We start from the raw sequence: 20,329 nt of genomic DNA, 5'->3' as shown, positions 1-20,329 counted from the left end.
TCCCTCAGGCAGCACCGGCCCCTTTGATCTGAGGTAAAAGTAGAAAAACGACCCAAAAAAGGGGGGAAAAAAAGAAAAAAAAAAAAGGCTTTGGAAGTTTATTATCTCTGATAAAATCTCAACTGAAAAGGACTCTGTGTTAACAGCTGTAGAGAGGCGCAGGGAACCTGTTATCCACAGGGTGTGTGGTGGTGGTTTTGTGGGTTTGTTGTTTGTTGGTTTTTTTTTTTTGATCACTAGACATTAAATTACGTGGAATGAGACTGGGATGGAAGGTCCTACCCGAGGAGTAAAGTCCAGCGAGAGTTTTGGTAAAGCAACCTCCTGATTCAATCAGCTCAGAATGAATTCTAGTTAAGAAAAGCTTATTTTTCCTATACAAAATTACAATACAGAGAACGCGTACAATTACAATACAGGGGTGGGGTTTTAAATGTTAGTAGCTATCAACTAGAACATAAATTTTCATAGTAAAAAACTTTGTGGAAATTAAAATAAGTCAATTTTTTTCTTTTTTTTTTTTCCCTTAAGCTGTAAAATTTTGAGACAAAGTTCTAGAAGAGACACTTTTCTGCTTCTTACCGTAAAATCCCTTATCTTAAAAAAATGAATTTGGTTAGGAAAAGGAAGCAAGTTCTTTTCAAAACAATTTCACATCCCAATGGGCATGAAGTAAAAAGAACTTGACTGCGTGAGGCTGAGAGGTAGAGAGGTATCATTGTAATCACAATCTTCTATTGGTTCCAGGGTTTGTTCTGAGGTAATTAGCTGTGTGTCAAGTTGTATAAACACAAAAAAAAAAAAATAAAGTATTGGCAAAAGAGCAACATTGACAAATTACACTAATGACCTCTTTTCCTCTCATCGATAGGTCCTAAAAAAAAACAACTTAATTAGACGCATCCGAATTAACACTTCCAGGGTCTCCAGCAGGTGAAGTGATTGATGAAGGGGTGGTAGCATCCTGCCAGCTGCCATTAGCCTGAAGGGAGAACAAACACATCATTGCATTACACCTTTAAGAAATCACCTGCAGAGAAGAAATTCTGCCTTGTTATTTTTACCCCTGGGCTGTGGTTTTGAAAGGAAATCATTCCATTTCAGCTCTGGCAAAGCAGAGTCTGTGAATACCCCTTAAAAACCTCTTCCCTCCCTAAGATTTTACAGTGTTAGTGCCATCTCTTTGTTGCAAGTGGATACATTTTCAGGTGAAAAAGGCAAAATTTTAAAGCTGTGAGAGGGGAAAGGCTCTTAAACTGCATCTTTTCCAGATCAAAGAGATGTCTGGGGGGTAAAAAGTGACCATTTAGTCACAGACTTTGAACCCATCTGGGGTAGAATTGGTGGTTTTAGAAATGAATATTCCATCTTACATCAATACGCTGCGTCGTGTACAAAGGATTCCCCACAATTGTGTCATATCTTCCTGTCTGGTGGATGACATGATGTAAGGAATCCATCTGGAATCATAAGGAGAAAAAACCCAAGTTCAGGAATAATAAGGAGAAAAAACCAAGTTCAGGAATCGTAAGGATAAAAAACCCAAATTCAGGAATAATAAGGAGAAAAACCCAAGTTCAGGAATAATAAGGAGAAAATCCCAAGTTCAGGAATAATAAGGATAAAAAAACAAGTTCAGGAATAATAATAAGAAAAACCCAAGTTCAGGAATAATAAGGATAAAAAAACAAGTTCAGGAATCATAAGGATAAAAAAACCAAATTCAGGAATAATAAGGAGAAAATCCCAACTTCAGGAATAATAAGGATAAAAAAACAAGTTCAGGAATAATAAGGATAAAAAACCCAAGTTCAGGAATGCATTATTACATGATATGTACCTACTGGGCCAAAAATTCCTTAAATAAAGGCCAGGGAAACAAGTTTTCTTTGCAGTTCATGCTGTTAACTGAGATATTTAATTATCAAGCAGAATTAGAGCCTAGTATCATCCCATACACCTCTGGCTTTTAGGACAGAGGAACAGATTTGATGCAGTTCAGGTGGATTTAGGAATTCAGAAAGCTTAAAATGGAGTTGAATTCTGCTCACCAGGAATCCTAGTAAGCACAATTCTACTTTTAAAAAATAAAAGATTGTCCAATCCAACCCTGCTCTTTGAAGCAGGGTCAGAACAGGCTGAGTTTTTAGTATCTCCAAGGATGGAGACTCCATAACCCTCCCTGGGTAACCTCAAACAGGATAAAGGGTAGAAAAAATGGGATTTTTAACATTTCTTTCCCTCAAAGTGGGGATGTTTTTTATTTTTCCTTACTGACCTGGGACTGCACATTGGTTCCCACTGGGGAGCCCTGGTAGGAAGTCAAGGACTGCAAGTTTATAAAGGAATCTCCAGAATTTGTCATCTTAAAAGAACCAGAGGAAGCTGGAAAAAAAAACACAAACACACACAAAACAGGTTTTAAAGAGAAATAAAACCCAACAAAAATGGTTCTTCAACGAACACGAAGTTTGAACGAAAACCAAAACCTGCGACTGATTCCAAGACTGAAAATACCTTTCCAAGTCTTTCAAACACCAAATGAATTTCACAAGAACTAATTCAAGACTTTCAAGCAGACAAAACTCACCTGAATTTGGAGTCGATGGAGAGTTTGCCTGGTTGGTTTGAGCCACCACATTAGTTGCATCCACCGCCGTTTTCGCGGCGTAAATATTGGCTTCTTCTTGGAACTTCCCCATGTTCTTTTTGTATCGAATTCTCTTGTTACCAAACCAGTTGGAAACCTGGGGACATGCATCTCCCTGTTAGTATTTCACCCAATTGCTACATTTTCCACTATTTTTCTAAATGTCACCAGCAAAGAAGATGTTTTCAACCAGCAGGAAATAAAACAACCCTTCAGAATAATCAAAATTCTATTTAAAGTGCCAGTGACTGAAGCCTGAGGGGGGGAGGAATAAAAGCCCTTCATTCCAGATAAATCACTTCCTACCTGTGAAACTGTGATGCCACCTTTCTTTGCAAGCTCTTCTTTGGCCTCTTCACTGGGGTAAGGATTGCTCAGATGGGAATAAAAATACTCATTCAGCACCTCTGTGGCCTGTTTGCTGAAGTTACGTCGTTTACGCCTGAAAAAGCATTTAAATGGTGTTAGAGAGAGGCTGGAAAACCTCTAAAAGACACTTGGTTGGAAGGAGAACCTAAGAATTGAGTGGAATTCAGATGATGTTGATGTCAAGGCTGGCAGAGCAGGTTGGGGAATTCTTAGTGTTTCCACCAGATGGACCCTGGGGATGAGATTTGAGATTGGTTGGTGACATGGAGAGTGGGACTGACGCCCTCTCAAGCCAGTTTGCTGAGGACACCAGTTTGTGGACATGTTGGAGTGAAGGGAATCCATCCAGAGGGAGCTGGACAGGCTGGAGAGGTAGGACTGTGCCAACCTCATGGAGTTCAGCAAGGCCAAGTGGAAGGTTCTGCACACGTGATTTGGGGCAATCCCAGCACCAAGGAAGGTTCTGCACATGGGTTGGAGCAACCCCAGCACCAGTGAAGGTTCTGCACGTGGGTTGGGGCAACCCCAGCACCAGTGAAGGTTCTGCACATGGGTTGGAGCAACCCCAGCACCAGTGAAGGTTCTGCACATGGGTTGGAGCAACCCCAGCACCAGTGACGGTTCTGCACATGGGTTGGAGCAACCCCAGCACCAAGGAAGGTTCTGCACGTGGGTTGGGGCAACCCCAGCACAAATACATAGAATCATGCGAGCAAAGAAGTTGAAGGTTAAGCCTTTGATACCCTTGGACTGTGTCTTCCTGTACCTGGCATCGAGGAAACGTGACCTCAGGATCATCACGGCCTCACACGTGCTCTGCTTCAGCTGCATCTGGATGGTGCTGAACTTGCCATGGATGATGTTCACCATCCGCTCGATTTCCTTGGGAGAAATGGGCCGGGTTCTGCTCTGCTCCCTCAGCAGGTTCATCACGTGGGTGGTGAACTCACTGCAGGCCTAGAAACACACACATTGGTAGGGCCAAACGATGCAGCAGCCTCAAATTCCTTTTATATACAGTCATAGAATGGGTTGGGTTGGAAGGACCTCAAAGACCATCTAGATCCAACCCCACCACGGGCAGGGCCACCTCCCAGCAGCCGAGGTGGCTCCAAGCCCCATCCAACCTGCCCTTGGACACTTCCAGGGATGGGGCAGCCACAACTTCCCTGGCCCAGGCTCTCCCCACCCTCAGAATGAAGAATTTCCTTCTCGTGTCCAACCTCAAGCTCCCTCTGCCAGTTTTGATCCATCACCCCTGGTCCTCTCACTACCAGCTCTTGAAATAAAGTCCCTCCCCAGCTTTCCTGGAGCCCCTTCAGGTACTGGGAGAAGAGAGAGAAATAGGTAGGTTGGTAGGTAGGTAGATGGGTGGGTAGATAGGTGGGTAGGTAGATAGGCAGGTAGGTAGGTGGGTAGATAGATGAGTGGGTAGATGGGTGGGGGGGGGTAGATAGGTAGGTGGGTAGACAGATAAGTAGGTGGGTGGGTAGACAGGTAGGTGGGTGGGTGGGTAAACAGGTAGGTGGGTGGGTAAACAGGTAGATAGGTGGGTAGATAGGTAGGCAGGTAGACAGGTAGGTAGAGATATATATATATATATATATATATATATATAAAACACTAGAGGAGTCTCCATCTTTCAGCTTTATCCATTTACCCTTAAAAAACAGCAACAAAGACAAACAAGACATTTATGATCTGCACTTTGATGTCCAGTCCCTCTATCATCACCCTACTTTTGAGCTAAGTCTCCAGCTGAATGTTCACCTGAAGTCATTTCTTACAAAAAAAAAAACCAAAAAACCAAAAAAAACCGACACCAAAAGGAAAACAAATAAAAAGGGTTAAATTTGTAATGGAGATGATAAAAACTCTTCCATGCAGAAAGATCACCTGTTCATATTTCTCTAGCTCAGAGTGGTAAATCTGTCGGATCTGTGACAGCTTGGCCCTGTAGTCAGAGTGTTCAATGCTATTGTCATTTGGACAGCCACCTGATGTTGCTGCTACAGCCATTGGTCCTCCTCCTCTTCCTCTTTTCTCCGGCCCGGAGACACCCTCGGCCAGCAACATGTTATCTAGTCTCATTAGTTGAGCATCTGGGGGATCTTCTTCCTGAATACCACGAATACTTAACACTGGATAAATATAAAGAAGGAATCGAGAGGTTATTTCTGAAATGGGAAAGAGAATCCACTTCCATTCTGGCAAAGGGTTTCAAAACCCATCAGAGGTTTTAGCAGGTCTGGAGCTCAAGGAGAAAAAAAAAGGATTTAAGTGACAGGACAAAGGGCAACGGGCACAAGCTGAAGGTCAGGAGGTGTCACTTCTCCATGAGGAGGAACTTGTTGCCTGGGAGGGTGGCAGAGCCCTGGGCCAGGCTGCCCAGAGAGGCCGTGGAGTCTCCTGCTCTGGAGACATTCCCAACCCAGCTGGGTCCTGTGGGATCTGCTGGAGGTGCCCCTGCTCTCCAGGGGGTTTGGATTGATGGTCTCCAGAGCTCCTTGCCCACCCCACCACCCTGTGACTCTAACCAAGCCACAAAGCCACACACAGAACAAACAAAACATGGTTGGAATCAAGAAACCCACGAAAACAAGGTTCTTAAAGAGCAGATGCTGCCATATCAACCTGTGGTCCTCACTTAAATGCTATCAAAACCTACTTAAATGCTATCAAAACCTACCTAAAAGCTATCAAAATCTATTTTAAATCTATCAAAGTCTACTTAAATGCTATAAAAACCTACCTAAATGCTGTCAAACGATACAAAAGCTACCAAAATGTATTTAAAAGCTATCAAAAACTACTTAAATGCTATAAAATATCTATACTAAAGCTATCAAAATCTATTTAAAAGCTATCAAAATCTATTTTAAATCTGTGAATGTATTTCAATGCTATCAAGATCTACTTAAAAGCTGTCAAAATCTATTTTAAATCTATCAAAATCTACTTTAGTGCTATCAATCTATACAAAAGCTATCAAAATCCATTTTAAATCTATCAAAATCTATTTTCAATCTATTCGAGTCTACTTAAATGCCATCAACATCTCTATGAAAGCTATCAATCCATTTAAAAGCTCTCAAAATTCTTTCAAATCTATCCAATTCCATTTAAAATCTACCAAAATCTGGACCAACATGAGCAAGAGGCACCAGGAAGGGGTTTCCTGAGCCCTGCACTCACCAATCTGTCCACTCAAGATGATCCAACTCTCCTCCCACCCACATTTGGTTTAAAAAACTTCATTTCCCCCATTTTTTGACCACTTATTCCTTCTTTTAAAAGGGGCAAGAACTCACCAGACCCTGACCCAACATTAAAAATACCAACAGCTTTTAGGCTTTTCATTTCATTTTAATTTCTAGACAGCTGCAGTTGGTCTGAACCTGGTGAAGCTCCCAAATCCAAACAACCTTTTCCAATTAATGAGCAGGTTAATTGGACATCAAATTCCCTGCCAACAAACACAAACCATTTCTTGCCATGCAAAGATTTTAGTGCAAGAACAACGTGCAGAGCCACAAAAGGGGGGCATTTAGAACCATTTTAGAGGCAAAACAGCTCATTTAAGACACCCCCAAAAACCCCGGGGAGGACCTGAGCACCTCAACTTCCTTCACCTGCTGCTGAATTTTGTGTTTTGCAGATTTTACAGAAATTATCCCAAAATCCTGATGCCAAAGGAGCTTTGGAGCAGCAAAGAAAAGCAGGCAGAAATATCAACAGCATGTGGGTAAGTTTGGAACTCAAATGTTGAACTTGGGTTAAGAACACCAAGCAAACTCCTGGCTATTGTAATAGCCTGTCAGAAAAGCTTTGAGAAGCTTTTCTAACTCATTATGGAATTAAAATTAATACCTTATTAAAAAAAAAAATAGCAAACCACCTGCATCACCTTTTACCACATGAACGTGACAAGAAATGAACCAAACCCTCCAAAAAAAGGGGTTTTAATATTTCTTTTGGTTCACAAATCACCACTTCTCCTTTTTTCCCAAAAGAACCTCATGCCTTTTGACCAAATTCCACTGAATTTTTTGGGCTGGAAGGCAATAAATTCAGTGGAACTGGGATTTCTGGCATCACCTTCTTATTTAAATGGGCTCCTGCCAACCACCTTGTTATGCACATGATGCTGCTTATCAGGCTCCCTCGTGCTGAAGTCAGGGCTCCCAGCTGCAGCTTCATTTTATGTCACTTGTCTAATTATGGTAATTAGACATTAGTTATCATCAATTACACAGGAGCTCATCTCAAGTTGACTGCTGGAAAGTGTGGATAAAGCACCTTCCCAGACTGGAGGGAAGAGCTGGAATAGGTGGTTCTAGGAAGTCATGAGAAACTAGATGGGAGATAACTAGAGATATGAGGTAACTACAGGTATGAGGTAACTAGGGAGGGGAGAGAACTAGAGGGGGGAGAGAACTAGAGGTATGGGAATGAGAAGAACATGGAGGTGCTGGAGAGGGTGCAGAGAAGGGCAATGAGGCTGCTGAGGGGTCTGGAGAATAGGTCTGATGAGGAGAGGCTGAGGGAGCTGGGGATATTGAGCTTGGAGAAGAGGAGGCTGAGGGGTGACCTCATTGTCCTCTACAGCTCCCTGAGCTTGTGGTGAGGTGGGTGTTGGGCTCTTCTCCCTGGTGACCACTGATGGGACAAGAGGAGATGGAGTCAAGTTGTTCAGCTTGGACATCAGGAATAGTTTTTTTTCCCAGGAGTAGGGTGGCCTTGGTGGAACAGGCTGCCCAGGGAAGGGGTGGAGGCACCATCCCTGAAGATGTTCTAATATGGGTGGATGTGGTGCTGAGGGAGAGGCTTCAGTGGTTGGGGGTTGTAGAGAGGATGGTTGGACTTGATGGTCTTGAAGGTCTTCTCCAACCTTGATGACTCTATGTCTGACTAATCTGCTAGGCTTCTGTGATGGTGTGACAGAAAGGGTAGATGCAGGGAGACCAGCAACAGGCCTTGGTGGCCAAGAAGGCCCACGGGCTCCTGGGGGCATTAGGAAGAGTGTGGGTAGGAGGGCAGGGAGGTTCTCCTGCCCCTCTCATGAGGGCCCATCTGGAGAAGTGGGTCCAGGTCTGGGCTCCCCAGTTCCAGAGGGACAGGGATTGAGTGGAGAGAGTCCAAGGGAGGCTACGAGGATGAGGAAGGGACTGAACATCTGATGAGGAAAGGCTGGGAGACCTGGGGCTGTTTGGTCTGGAGAGGAGAAGACTGAGAGGGGACCTGATGAATGTCTGTCAATATCTGCAGGGTGGGTGTCAAGAAGGAGGGGACAATCTCTTGTCACTTGTGCCCTGTGACAGCAGGAGGGGCCATGGATTCCAACTGGAGCCCAGGAAGTTCCACCTCAACATCTGGACATGTTCCTGTGTGACCTGCCCTGGGTTTTCCTGGACTCAGTGATCTCCAGAGGTCCCTTCCAACCTCAATGATTCCATCATTGTATGAATTTAAAAAATACAACAACTCTATTAATGCCCCAAACACCGAGAGACTGTGGGGATGGTGTAGTCAGGGCTTTAAGGATGATTTAGAAAGTCCAGTAAAATCCTTCCCACTTAAGCCCTTCACTTAAATCCTTCTCACTCAAACCCTTCACCCAAATCCTTCCCAATCCATCTTTTTTTATGGGTGTTCAAGAAAAACCTGAAGGATCCACCCCACGTGATGTTCTGTGTTCCCTGCACATCACCTCCCAGGTACTCATCAAATATGTCAAATAATTACACTGAGCAAAATGAAATCCCCATCATTTCTAATTAATCTTTAATTAAAACACATCACAACCGAAGGTGCTGAAGCCTCACTCAGTATGCAAATGCAATCATTGCAATATATTTACATCTCATTAATTAGAGAGTTGCTGGGATGAACTGTACAAGATCCCTGGTACCAAAAGAAGAGACAAACCCTTTGCTTGGACTTTCTTTCCTTTTCACCTTTCCCTTCATGGAGCAAATCATGCAGAAAACCACAATAAATGTGTTTACTTGGTAGATCATTTTCTTTTCAAGTATCTTTTTAACAGCAGGTCACCTAAATCCATCATGAACCACTCCTGAAATTCAATATTCAGCCCCAAAAGCCCTTAAACACCAGGGGTGTTTCATTCTGATTTTAAGATAGGATTCTGCCATGTTTTAATTCACATCCTTCAAATCAGATCCCAAGTGTGACCCAACCAGCAAAAAAAATGCTGGAGAGATTAAAAAGAAGCTCCAAATGCTTTTGAGTGTTCCCAAAAAAGGCTTTTCTTGGATGAGATGCCTCTTTAAAATTGTGACACATCCTCCTGGCTTTGGACTATCCCAAGATTTAGAACTTGAAAATAAAATACTTAAGTTCCCCATTTAAAATGTTTAAAAATTAAAATTACTGGGGGGGGGAGGGTGATATTTATTATAGTGGCCAAATCTGTTGAAATGACACAGTCATTTGTAATTTCTTTTTAATGAATGTGATTTTAGGGGGTTATTGTGGCACCTTTCAGCTGGCTGCAAAGTCTCATCCCAAGCTATTGTGAGTGATCCCAACAAAGAGCAACGGGAAGATGAGGAGGGGGAGGGAGGAACATGTTTTTAAACCCATTTCCAAGCTGGGAAAAAAAAACAACAACCAACAAAGAATCCCTGAGGTCACAAAGAAAGCCCCAAACCTTGTACTCCAGCATGTCCAGCCTTTTGTTTGTTCCCAGCCCTAACATCTGCTCCCAGTAATTTAAATAAGGGATAGACAGAGCATCAGACATTCAAAAACCTGGGAGATCCAAACCAAATCCTGAGTCTGCTCCTGCAGCTTCAATCAATAAAGGGCACAGAAAAGAAAACCAGATGAAAAACCTTCTTTTAAGGACAAGAATCCAGACATAACAAACCCCACAGTAGCCCCACACACACTTTGTCACACGTTTTTTTTCTCTCCACTGTCTTGAAAATGCAGTAAATGCCCCCAAACTGGGCAAAATTGGGGGTGTCACGAGGACAAGAGGATGATCCCTCACTTGGAAACTGAAGGAGGAGCCACTGGGAGTCTTGATATTTTAGAATAAATCCCACAAATGGAGGTTTAGGATGTGAAAACGTTCAGAAAATGTTCATTTAAGAGGTTTTCTCATTTGCCACAAACCATTTTAAACTGAGAGTGGTGATTCTCTAAAAACCCTTCCAAATTCACTGTTGTTTGGAGAAATTTTATATTCCCTGATACTGGGTAATTAAAACAAGCAAAATCCACTTGATCCTCATTGGAAGCTGCATGATTCCCAATTCCTACTTCCAGATTTCCCCAAGTTTGTTGCCTCTTTTCCTCCCTCATCCAATTATTTATCAACTTGGAAACCCTTCCTACCACCCTGATGTTGATACCAATTCCTTAAAGTGATAATAATAAAGAGCAAATAAATAATTAATAATAATAATAAAGAGCAAAACACAGCAGGATTTTCACCCAAAAAAAAAAAAGCAACCCTAATCTATAAATTTTTCACACACTCCCCAAAAAACACCTTATTTTCTGCATTATAAAACCACATTAAAACCATTTCCAGCTTTATTAAGACCCCCCCAAATTAGCCTTAATTTTAGGATTCATCAGGGAAAACACAGGTGGGTGAACTGGGAGGGAATGAGGGGGGATTTTTTGGGGGGAGAAAGCAAAAGGGGGTGGGAAAAAGACACCAACATACCTGTTTTCTCCTTGATTTCACAGAGCACACTGAAAAGAGCAGGTTTCATCCTGTGGCAGTTCAAGGCATGTTTCCTGAAATGGAAATTCAAAAAGAAAAAAAAAAAGGAATAAGCCAAAAAAAACCCACCAACAAAACCAAGAGGAAAAGCAGCAAAAGGTGCCAAGATCCCCCAGGAAGTGCCAGGTTAGTGCTTCAAATTGAGGATGAAATGGGGCTGAGTTTTAGGACTGGGTTTAATTCAAAGTCTTGGGTAAAAAGGGTCAGAAAAACACACAAGGCTGGCAATGTCAAAGTCTGTGTCACTCCCAGGAGACTTGAGCACCCCCAGTGGGTTTGATTTGGGGGTAAAAAGTTGCTTCTGGAGAAAACCTGCTTCTAGACCATCTAATCATGGGATCAAAAAGGGAAGAAGGGATCCAAAGGTACCCAAAAAGTAGGAGGAAAATGGTGTTTGCAGGACAGCTCCAACCAAAATCCCACCACATTTCACAGCATTTTAGCCCAACTTTTCCCAATTGTGCCTCTTTGGAGCTTTCCCAGTGTCTGCTGCTTTTTTTACACATCCCCCCTTCCCACCTGGAATAACACCACCAAGCCAGAATCTATCCTAATCTCTCATCACAACTAAGAATTCCTGCTTTTTGGAGCAGAAAACCACCCGTGGAGGGTGGTGAGGACTCTGTAAATGTGGGAGATGAGGTTTCCTCATGGATTTCTACCCAAGTGCCTCTCACTTCCACTGGAATTCAGTGGCAAGCAGCACCCGGCCTCAAAGAAAGCCTCTTTTGCTTCTTCTCACCCGTTTTATCATTCAGAAAATAATATTTAAATCAGCTTTATGGCTAAATTTCAGGGGGTTTATAGATATATAAATAGAAATTGGCATTTTTCTTGCACGCTCCGTGTGGGAACGGCGGGAATGCAGGTGCTGGGTTTCCTCACAACCCCAAATGCTTTCAGCTAGGGTTTGTTTGTTTGTTTTTTTAACCAAAATCACTGATTCTGAAGTGGACTGGCTGCTTTTCCTTCACCAAGTGAAGCATAAAACCCCTTCAGCTCAGGAGCTGGTTGATAACATCAAGCCCAGGACAAACAGAGAACAAAGGCAGCGGGAGAAGACAGCCTGGTGGAGTCTATTGTCCTCGCCTGATGAAGGGAAAAACGGGGGGGAGAGTGGGAAAGAAAATGAATTCCCAGCCTCCAGACGGGTCTAAAAAAGCAGCTTGGAAGGTTCAAGGCAGCAGAGAGAGCAGAGCCAGAGATAATTGTGTCATTAATACAGCCACTAACTCCCTGGGAGGAAGGCGGCGGTAACGGAACGCGTTTAAATGGCAGCGTTAAAACTCATCCTTGGTGGATTCATTGCCTTTCCAAGGGAACTTTCACCCAAGTTTTCCAACTGGGATGTTACAAACCCTCATTGTGTGCACTGGAAGAACCCTCAGGTGTTCAAATAAAACACCCCTCCCCCTAAAAAAGCACATAAATGTGCTTTTTTTTTTTTCCATAGAAAAAGTCATCCTCAAGATGAATGTCATGGCCTTGAGGGGTCCTGGATTCCCTCCACATCCCTCCTGGAATGGCTTGAACCAAGTTTGGACTTTCTCAGCAGCACCTCCTCTTCCAGAGGACCAAGCAAACCCAACCAACTTCTTGTCCAGAAGACAAAAAGCTTCTTTTATATAGAGAGAGAGACATGAAAATACACCAAATGGGCTTTAAAACCTGCAAGTTTCAGGTGCGTTTCCAAGAAGAATTCAAGTGTTTTGAACAAGAATCAGGCCATTTTTCAAAGCCTTTTCCTCAAGTTTTACTCGAAACTGAAGTTTCTGACAAAATTTCTCCTGCTATGAGGTTGTGTGAAAAAACCAGCAGCTTTAACACAGGCAAATCCATGTGAAAAAAACCTAAGTTTTGGGGCCCTTACACGTCACCGACCGCTCGAGGTTCGACTGCAGTTGGCAAAGTTGACTTTAAACCTCAATGATGACCTTTCTGAAGGCTCCATTTCTCCTGATATCCACCTAAAAACCCCCCCAGGGCCTCCCTGGGAACGGTTGGCACCACAAGATAGCAACAGGCAGCCCCAAAACCGGCTGGCTTTTGGGTGGAGATGAAAGAAAACCCAGCGGGGGGGGGTTTATCAGCCCCACCACAACGATGGTGACACCCAACCCAGGAGCAGCTCCAAGGCCTGGTTTGAGTCAGGATAGAACCAATTTCCCTCATTTTACTTGTTGGTTGAGTCTCTCCCCACGTCCAAACGGATTTTCTTAAAAACAACCCCGATGTTAGGGGGTGAATATTTAGGGAACCCGCTCCCCAAAGTCTCCACCTTCTCCCACAGCCCCCTCGCGGTGGGGCTGCCCCAACTCGTTAGCAAATCGTGTAATTACATCTAATTAACCGGCGCCAATCAGGGGCCGGACGGAGCTGGAAGGGGGGCAAAAAGAGGACGCGCCAGAAGACGCTCAAATCCAGTTGGGTTTGGTTGGTTTTTTTTTCCCGTGGGATTCTTGACATCCCGAGAGAGAAGGAAAGAACGACTGGAATTCTTGAGAAAGACGATGAGAAACTTCATGGTGGTCAAACCCAGCCCTGGGGGGGGGGGGGGGGGCTTCGCAGACCCCCCCCAGCTCCCTCCAGAGTCAACTCCAGCCCCTGTTCCTTCGGTTTTCCCGGTGGGATGGGGAAGGACAATCCCACTTCCACCGGGATAACGACTGCAACGAGCTCAAACGCGGCGAGAGGGGAGGGGGGGGAAGGAAAGGAAAGAGAGAAGCGGGATCGTTAACGAGGAGGAGCCCGGACAAAACCTCCCGGTGCTGGAGGCCGGGATTGAAGCCCGAAAATCCCGGGAAGCGGGAACCGAACGGCGAAGTTTCCGCCTCCGGAGGGCGATTTTTCCCTCTGTCCCCCCCACCGAGGAGACGCTTCTTCTCCTCCCCTCGCCGGTAACGACCGCAGCGATGGGGCCGTGTCGGTGTCTGGGTCCGTTCCCCCCCAAAAAAAAAAACACACCCGAGCTGAGTCACGGCGCCGGGAAAGCGGCCGGTACCGGGGGGCGGGGGGCAGGGGTACCGAAGGTGGGGACCCCACGGCTTACCTGGCCTGGGCCTCATCCAGGCTCTGGTCGGTGATGGCCATGATCTGCTGCAGGACATCGCCCGTGTCGTGGTGGGCGGGCGGTGGCGGCGGCCCCGCCGCTGCGGCGGCTCCGACCGGATCGGCGGCGGCGGGTGGAGGAGGAGGAGGAGGAGGAGGTGGGATCCCAGCGGGCAGGCTCACCCCGGCCGCCAGCAGCCGCGACGGGTCCTCCATGGCCGGGGGGGGGGGGGGGGGGGCGGCGGGGCCGCTCGGCCGCGGCTGCCACACAACAGGGCCCAGCGCCCGCAGCGCCCCCCGGCCCCGCACCGGCCCCGCCGCGCCCCGCCCCCGCCAGGCCCCGCCTCCAGGCAGCCCCGCCGCGGGTCCCAGTGCCCCCCGGCCCGGAGACCCCCCCCCCCGCCGGGTCCTAGTGCCCCCCGGCCCGGAGACCCCCCCCCGCCGGGTCCTAGTGCCCCCCGGCCCGGAGACCCCCCCCCCCGCCGGCTCCTAGTGCCCTCCGGCCCGGAGACCCTCCCCCCCACGCCGGGTCCCAGTGCCCCCCGGCCCGGAGACCCCCCCCCCCGCCGGGTCCTAGTGCCCCCCGGCCCGGAGACACCCCCTCCCGCCGGGTCTTAGTGCCCCCCGCCGGGTCTTAGTGCCCCCCGGCCCGGAGACCCCCCCTCCCGCCGGGTCCCAGTGCCCCCCGGCCCGGAGACACCCCCTCCCGCCGGGTCCCAGTGCCCCCCGGCCCGGAGACCCCCCCCCCCCGCCGGGTCCCAGTGCCCCCCGGCCCGGAGACCCCCCCCCCCCCGCCGGGTCCCAGTGCCCCCCCGGCCCGGAGACCCCCCCCCCCGCCGGGTCCTAGTGCCCCCCGGCCCGGAGACCCCCCCTCCCGCCGGGTCCTAGTGCCCCCCGGCCCGGAGACCCCCCCCCCCGCCGGGTCCTAGTGCCCCCCGGCCCGGAGACCCCCCTCCCGCCGGCTCCTAGTGCCCCCCGGCCCGGCGACCCCCCCCCCCGCCGGGTCCTAGTGCCCCCCGCCGGGTCCTAGTGCCCCCCGGCCCGGAGACCCCCGCTGGGTCCCAGTGCTCCTAGTCCCGGTCCGGAGCCCCTCGCCGGGTCCCAGCGCCCCCAGTCTGGAGCCCCTTGCCGGGTCCCAGTGCTCCCAGTCCCGGTCCCGAGCCCCTTGCCGGGTCCCAGTGCTCTCAGTCCCGGTCCGGAGCCCCTTGCCGGGTCCCAGCGCCCCCAGTCCGGAGCCCCTTGCCGGGTCCCAGCGCCCCCCGCCCCGGTCCACAGCCCTGTAGGGGGTTCAAGCATCCACCGCCCCGGTCCCCCCCGCACTCTTCCCCGTTTGTTGTCCCTCAAGGTCGCCCTTCAGGGCCACTGCCGGGGGCCCCAGTAGGCAGCTGCCTCCCCACCAGCGCGGCCAGAGGGTGCCCGGGCTTCTACTTAACGATCCTGCTCGATATCCGGCTGCATGTGAGCCAGGGTGTGCCCAAGAAGGCCACCAGCATCATGGCTTGTGCCAGCAGAGTGTGGGCAGCAGGAGCAGGGCAGGGATTGTCCCCCTGTGCTGGGCACTGGGGAGGGGACACCTCAAAGCCTGGGGACAGGTTTGGGTCAGAAAAGGGACATTGAGGGGGTGGAGAGTGTCCAGGGAAGGGAAGTGGAGCTGGGGAAGGGGCTGGAGGACATGGAGAAGGGGCTGGAGAACATGGAGATAGGGCTGGAGAACATGGAGAGAGGCTGGAGGACATGGAGATGGGGCTGGAGAAGATGGAGAAGGGGCTGGAGGACATGGAGATGGGGCTGGAGAAGATGGAGAAGGGGCTGGAGGACAAGGAGAAGGGGTTGGAGGACATGGAGGAGGGGCTGGAGAACAAGGGGAAGGGGCTGGAGGACATGGAGATGGGGCTGGAGAACATGGTTTGCTGGTTTATTCTGGCAGGTGAGAGACATAAAGAGGGAAGATCTGGAGTGTGACCTGAGGTTCGTGGGGTTCATGGTGGTTTCCTGTCCCCTCAAAGCTGACTCCAAAGCTGTCATCAGGGAGATCCAGAATGCATCACACCATGTAAGAACATGGAGAAGGGGCTGGAGGAGAAGGGGAAGGGGCTGGAGGACAAGGGGAGGGGGCTGGAGAACTTGTGAGGAGCAGCTGAGGGAGCTGGGGGTGTCCAGCCTGGAGAAGAGGAGGCTGAGGAGAGACCTTCTGGCTCTGCAACTGCCTGGAAGGAGGTTGGAGCCAGGGGGGTCGGGCTCTGCTCCCCAGGAACAAGGGATGGGACCAGAGGAACCGGCCTCAAGTTGCCCAGGGGAGGTTGAGGTGGGATCTTGGGAACAATTCCTTCCTGGCAAGGGTTGTCAGGCCCTGGCCCAGGCTGCCCAGGGCAGGGGGGAGTCCCCATCCCTGGAGGGCTTTCCAAGCCCTGGAGATGGTGCTGAGGGACATGGGGCAGTGGTGGCCTTGGCAGGGCTGGGGGGATAGTTGGACTGGATGATCCTCAAGCTCTTTTCCAACCAAAACTGTTGTGGAAAGGAGCATCTTGCCACCACTAGGAGAAAGTCTTGATGACCAGGAAGGACCAGAAGGTCCTTATGGATAATGCAGAGCAGGAGGTCAAGGAATAGCAGGGACCAAGGTCCCCTTCACCCATCCCTGGGCACAGGCCACAAGGAACAGCCCCTCTCCTGAGGGCTGCACCATCTGGGAAAAGCCAGGCAACTTTAGAAGGAAATTCTTGGCTGGGAGGATGGGGAGAGCCTGGGCCAGGGAAGCTGTGGCTGCCCCATCCCTGGAAGTGTCCAAGGGCAGGTTGGATGGGGCTTGGAGCAACCTGGGCTGCTGGGATTTCCAAGAAGTTAGTGGTTTCTGGAAACACCAACTTGGTCCCATCCTCCCTTCAGCTCCTGAAATCCTATTTCCAGGCAGATCATTTCCCTTCTTGGTGCATTTATAGATTGAAGAGACCAAGGTTATAAATCAGGGTGGGGGAAAACAATAACAAAGCTGGAAACAATCACGAGGTTAGAAACAATCACCAGGGTGACCCTCCCAATCAACCTGATCTTGGAATATTCACCTTTAGCATTTCTTGGGTTTGGTTTTAAACCATTGAGCAGCATTTGGCCCAGAAGCAAAATTAACACCCAGAAACAAACCAGCTTTTTTGTTTTGTTTTGTTTAATTGTATGGATATTTATGCATTTGTGGGTGTTTTTCTAATTTATATAGTCCCATTTTATGGTGATTATAGTTTCAGGGTTAAAACCATCCTGGGTTTTGGGGCTGGAAGGGTGATGCCTGCCTGGCCAAGCACCACTTTTACTCCCACTAATTACCCTCCAACTGCAGCTTATTTGTTCACATTCCCAACTCTAAATAATTCCACTTGAGCTCTTCACATTTCTACATGATAAAACCCAAGATGTTTTTCTTCTCCTGGACCCCAGGGTTGAGATATTTTGCCTTTGTTAGCTCAGGAAATCATATTTAGCAGCTCCAAGTTCCCCCTCAACTCCATGATCCCCCACTCTGTGACATTAAGAACACACTTCCCCCCCCCCCAAGGCTTTATTTTCTGCAGATTCTTGCATCAAATTCTGAAGCCAAATCCAATTTTGAGCAACACACCCCCAAAATAAGCAAACCCTGCCTCCCCACGTGTCAGGTTTGCCCAAGGAGGGAACTAAATATTCCCAAATCAGAGGCCTGAATGTTTCTGACCCTGTAAATGCTGAAAAAAAAACCCCCACCAACCCCCTCTATTTCTCAGCCTTTTGCTGCAATGATTAATAAACCATCTTTTCTCCTGCACAGGCTGATTCTAAAAGGGGGGAAGGAAGGAGCTGGATTAAAAGATGACAAGAAATTAAATTGTCTTGCAAAAAGTTCTTGCTGATGCAGCTGAGGGAACAGGGAGAACTGTCTCCAGCTCCCTGATAAATCACCCTCTTCCTCAGGATTGGAAATGGGTTGGGGTCTAATTAGCAAGTGAATTCTCTCCTGTCAGCACAAAAAGGAAGGGGTGAGGGGAAGGAGTTGATTTCAAACCAGCTGACAAGTTCTGAACCCAGCCTGGAAACACAAGAGCAGCAAATCCCAGGGAGATCCCACCTCCAAGTGTGGCCTGAGCCTCATCCCAGGGCATTCCCACCCTCAGCCAGTTTGCTGAGGACACCAGTTTGTGTGGGGAGGTGACAAATTGGAGGGGAGGGATCCATCCAGGGGGAGCTGGACAGGCTGGAGAGGTGGGGCTGTGCCAACCTCATGGAGTTCAGCAAGGCCAAGTGGAAGGTTCTGCACGTGGGTTGGGGCAACCTTCCATGGCATGAAGGGGCTCCAGGGAAGCTGGGGAGGGACTTTGGCCAAGGGCAGGAGGGATGGGACCAGGGGGGGTGGCTTGAAACTGGAACTGGGGAGATTCTGAGAGAGATGAGGGGAAGATGAGGGTGAGGAGACCCTAGAAGTGGTTGCCCAGAGAAGCTGTGGGTGATGGAAGTGTCCAAGGGCAGGTTGGATGGGGCTTGGAGCAACCTGGGCTGCTGGGAGGTGGCCCTGCCCATGGTGGGGGTTGGATCTAGATGGTCTTTAATATCCCTTCCCACCTAAACCAGTCTGGGATTCTGAGATAACCACCTCCCCAAACCCTTCCCACCCCACAACTCCCTTAGAGAACCTCCCAGTGCCTGAAGGGGCTCCAGGAAAGCTGGGGAGGGACTTTGGCCAAGGGCAGGAGGGATGGGACCAGGGGGGATGGCTTGAAACTGGCAGAGGGAGCTGGAGGTTGGACACGAGGAGGAAATTCTTGGCTGGGAGGGTGGGGAGAGCCTGGGCCAGGGAAGCTGTGGCTGCCCCATCCCTGGAAGTGTCCAAGGGCAGGTTGGATGGGGCTTGGAGCCACCTGGGCTGCTGGGAGGTGGCCCTGCCCATGGTGGGGGTTGGATCTAGATGGTCTTGAAGGTTCCCCCAACCCAAACCATTCCATGTTTCCCCTCCTTACCTCTTCCTCCTGTTGTATCCATTGTGACAGGTCACCCTGCAAGGATAAAACCCACCCAAACCCCCTGGTGAGACAAGCAGCATCTTCCAGAAGCTCTATTTGAAGCTGAACTCCAGCCTGGAACAGCTTTTGGATGAAATGAGACAACAGGTTCTTCTCCCATCTGCTCCACTCACCTCAGGTGAAAGAAACCAACCTCCTGCTGCTCAAATACCACTTTTTATAGGAGAGCTTTGCACAGAAATACCCCAGGAAATGATTATTACCCCATCAACCTGCCCCTGCTACACTCTCCACCACAAGCAGCTTTCCCTCCATCCTCAACTCACCCAACCCAAGAATTCACCCCAAAAAAGCTTTGACCATTTCTCATGCCCTTCTGCTGGACCAGCACAACCCAAACCTCCAGGTGGGCTCCAAAACCACCTCCCTCACCCAGAGCAGGGCCTGAAAGTCCCACCAGTCATCATCACCCTTCCAAAATAAGCCCTCAGCCCTGACATTCCAGGCTCAGAACAGCTCCTCTGCCTCCAAAACACTTCATTCCTGCACTTCCAGCCCTGCAGAAACTTGGGAATTTGATTTTCTGGATCTCAGGGGGGTCCAAGAGATGACAAAACTGAAGCTTAAAACTAAATAAAAAAAACACCTTCCCTGATTAATCCCAATTTCCCCCTTATTCTTTCTTCCCTCTTCCTTTTTCCTTGTTCCTTTTCCTTCTTCCAGCAGGTTTGGGGTCTTTTTCCTTGTTTATTTTCCCCCTTCCACCAGTTTGGGGTTTTATTCCTTGTTTCTTTTACCTCTTCCAGCAGGTTTGGGGTCTTTTTCCTTGTTTATTTTCCCCCTTCCACCAGTTTGGGGTTTTATTCCTTGTTTCTTTTACCTCTTCCAGCAGGTTTGGGGTCTTTTTCCTTGTTTATTTTCCCCCTTCCACCAGTTTGGGGTTTTATTCCTTGTTTCTTTTACCTCTTCCAGCAGGTTTGGGGTCTTTTTCCTTGTTTATTTTCCCCCTTCCACCAGTTTGGTGTTTTATTCCTTGTTTCTTTTCCCTCTTCCAGCAGGTTTGAGGTTTTTTTTCCTTATTTATTTCCCCCCTTCCACCAGGTTGGGGTTTTTTTCCTTGATCCTTTTTCCCCTTCCAGGAGGTTTGAGGGTTTTTTCCTTATTTATTTTCCCTCTTCCAGCAGGTTTAGGGTTTGTTTTTTTTCCTTATTTTCCCCCTTCCACCAGTTTGGTGTTTTATTCCTTGTTTCTTTTCCCTCTTCCAGCAGGTTTGAGGTTTTTTTCCTTATTTATTCCCCCCCTTCCACCAGGTTGGGGTTTTTTTTCCTTGATCCTTTTTCCCCTTCCAGGAGGTTTGAGGGTTTTTTCCTTATTTATTTTCCCTCTTCCAGCAGGTTTAGGGTTTGTTTTTTTTCCTTATTTTCCCCCTTCCACCACTTTGGGCTTTTTTCCTTGTTTCTTTTCCCCCTCCCAGCAGGTTTGGGCTTTTTTTTCCTTATTTCTTTTCCCTCTTCA

General features: G+C 48.5%; 1 protein-coding gene and 1 long non-coding RNA gene across 2 annotated transcripts; one reads left to right on the top strand and one right to left on the bottom strand.

Annotated features, from left to right (window-relative positions):
- Nucleotides 1–68: 68 nt before the first annotated feature.
- On the bottom strand, nucleotides 69–14,152 carry PBX4 (PBX homeobox 4). The gene is made up of 9 exons (XM_051641590.1): nucleotides 13,831–14,152; nucleotides 10,722–10,795; nucleotides 4,916–5,160; nucleotides 3,786–3,976; nucleotides 2,957–3,092; nucleotides 2,591–2,747; nucleotides 2,279–2,385; nucleotides 1,374–1,460; nucleotides 69–982 (listed from the first exon to the last, which is right to left on the bottom strand). Exons 1-9 carry the CDS (start codon nucleotides 14,043–14,045, stop codon nucleotides 890–892), a joined length of 1,305 nt encoding a protein of 434 aa, XP_051497550.1. The 5' UTR covers nucleotides 14,046–14,152; the 3' UTR covers nucleotides 69–889.
- LOC127395134 (uncharacterized) lies at nucleotides 6,675–12,854 on the top strand. Its single transcript, XR_007891734.1, has 3 exons — nucleotides 6,675–6,764; nucleotides 10,745–10,907; nucleotides 12,235–12,854. It is a non-coding gene; the product is annotated as an uncharacterized LOC127395134 (long non-coding RNA).
- Nucleotides 14,153–20,329: the final 6,177 nt, after the last annotated feature.

Source organism: Apus apus, chromosome 29, assembly GCF_020740795.1.
Source record: "Apus apus isolate bApuApu2 chromosome 29, bApuApu2.pri.cur, whole genome shotgun sequence".
Lineage (NCBI taxonomy): Eukaryota > Metazoa > Chordata > Aves > Apodiformes > Apodidae > Apus > Apus apus.
This window is presented reverse-complemented; position numbering and strand designations above follow the sequence as displayed.

Coding starts and splice junctions, on each gene's coding strand:
- PBX4 (XM_051641590.1), bottom strand. CDS start 14,045: ATGGAGGACCCGTCGCGGCTGCTGGCGGCCGGGGTGAGCCTGCCCGCT. Junction 3,977..4,915: donor AGCTAGAGAAATATGAACAG/GTGATCTTTCTG, acceptor GTGTGTTTCTAG/GCCTGCAGTGAGTTCACCAC. Junction 1,461..2,278: donor GAACCAATGTGCAGTCCCAG/GTCAGTAAGGAA, acceptor TTATGATTCCAG/ATGGATTCCTTACATCATGT.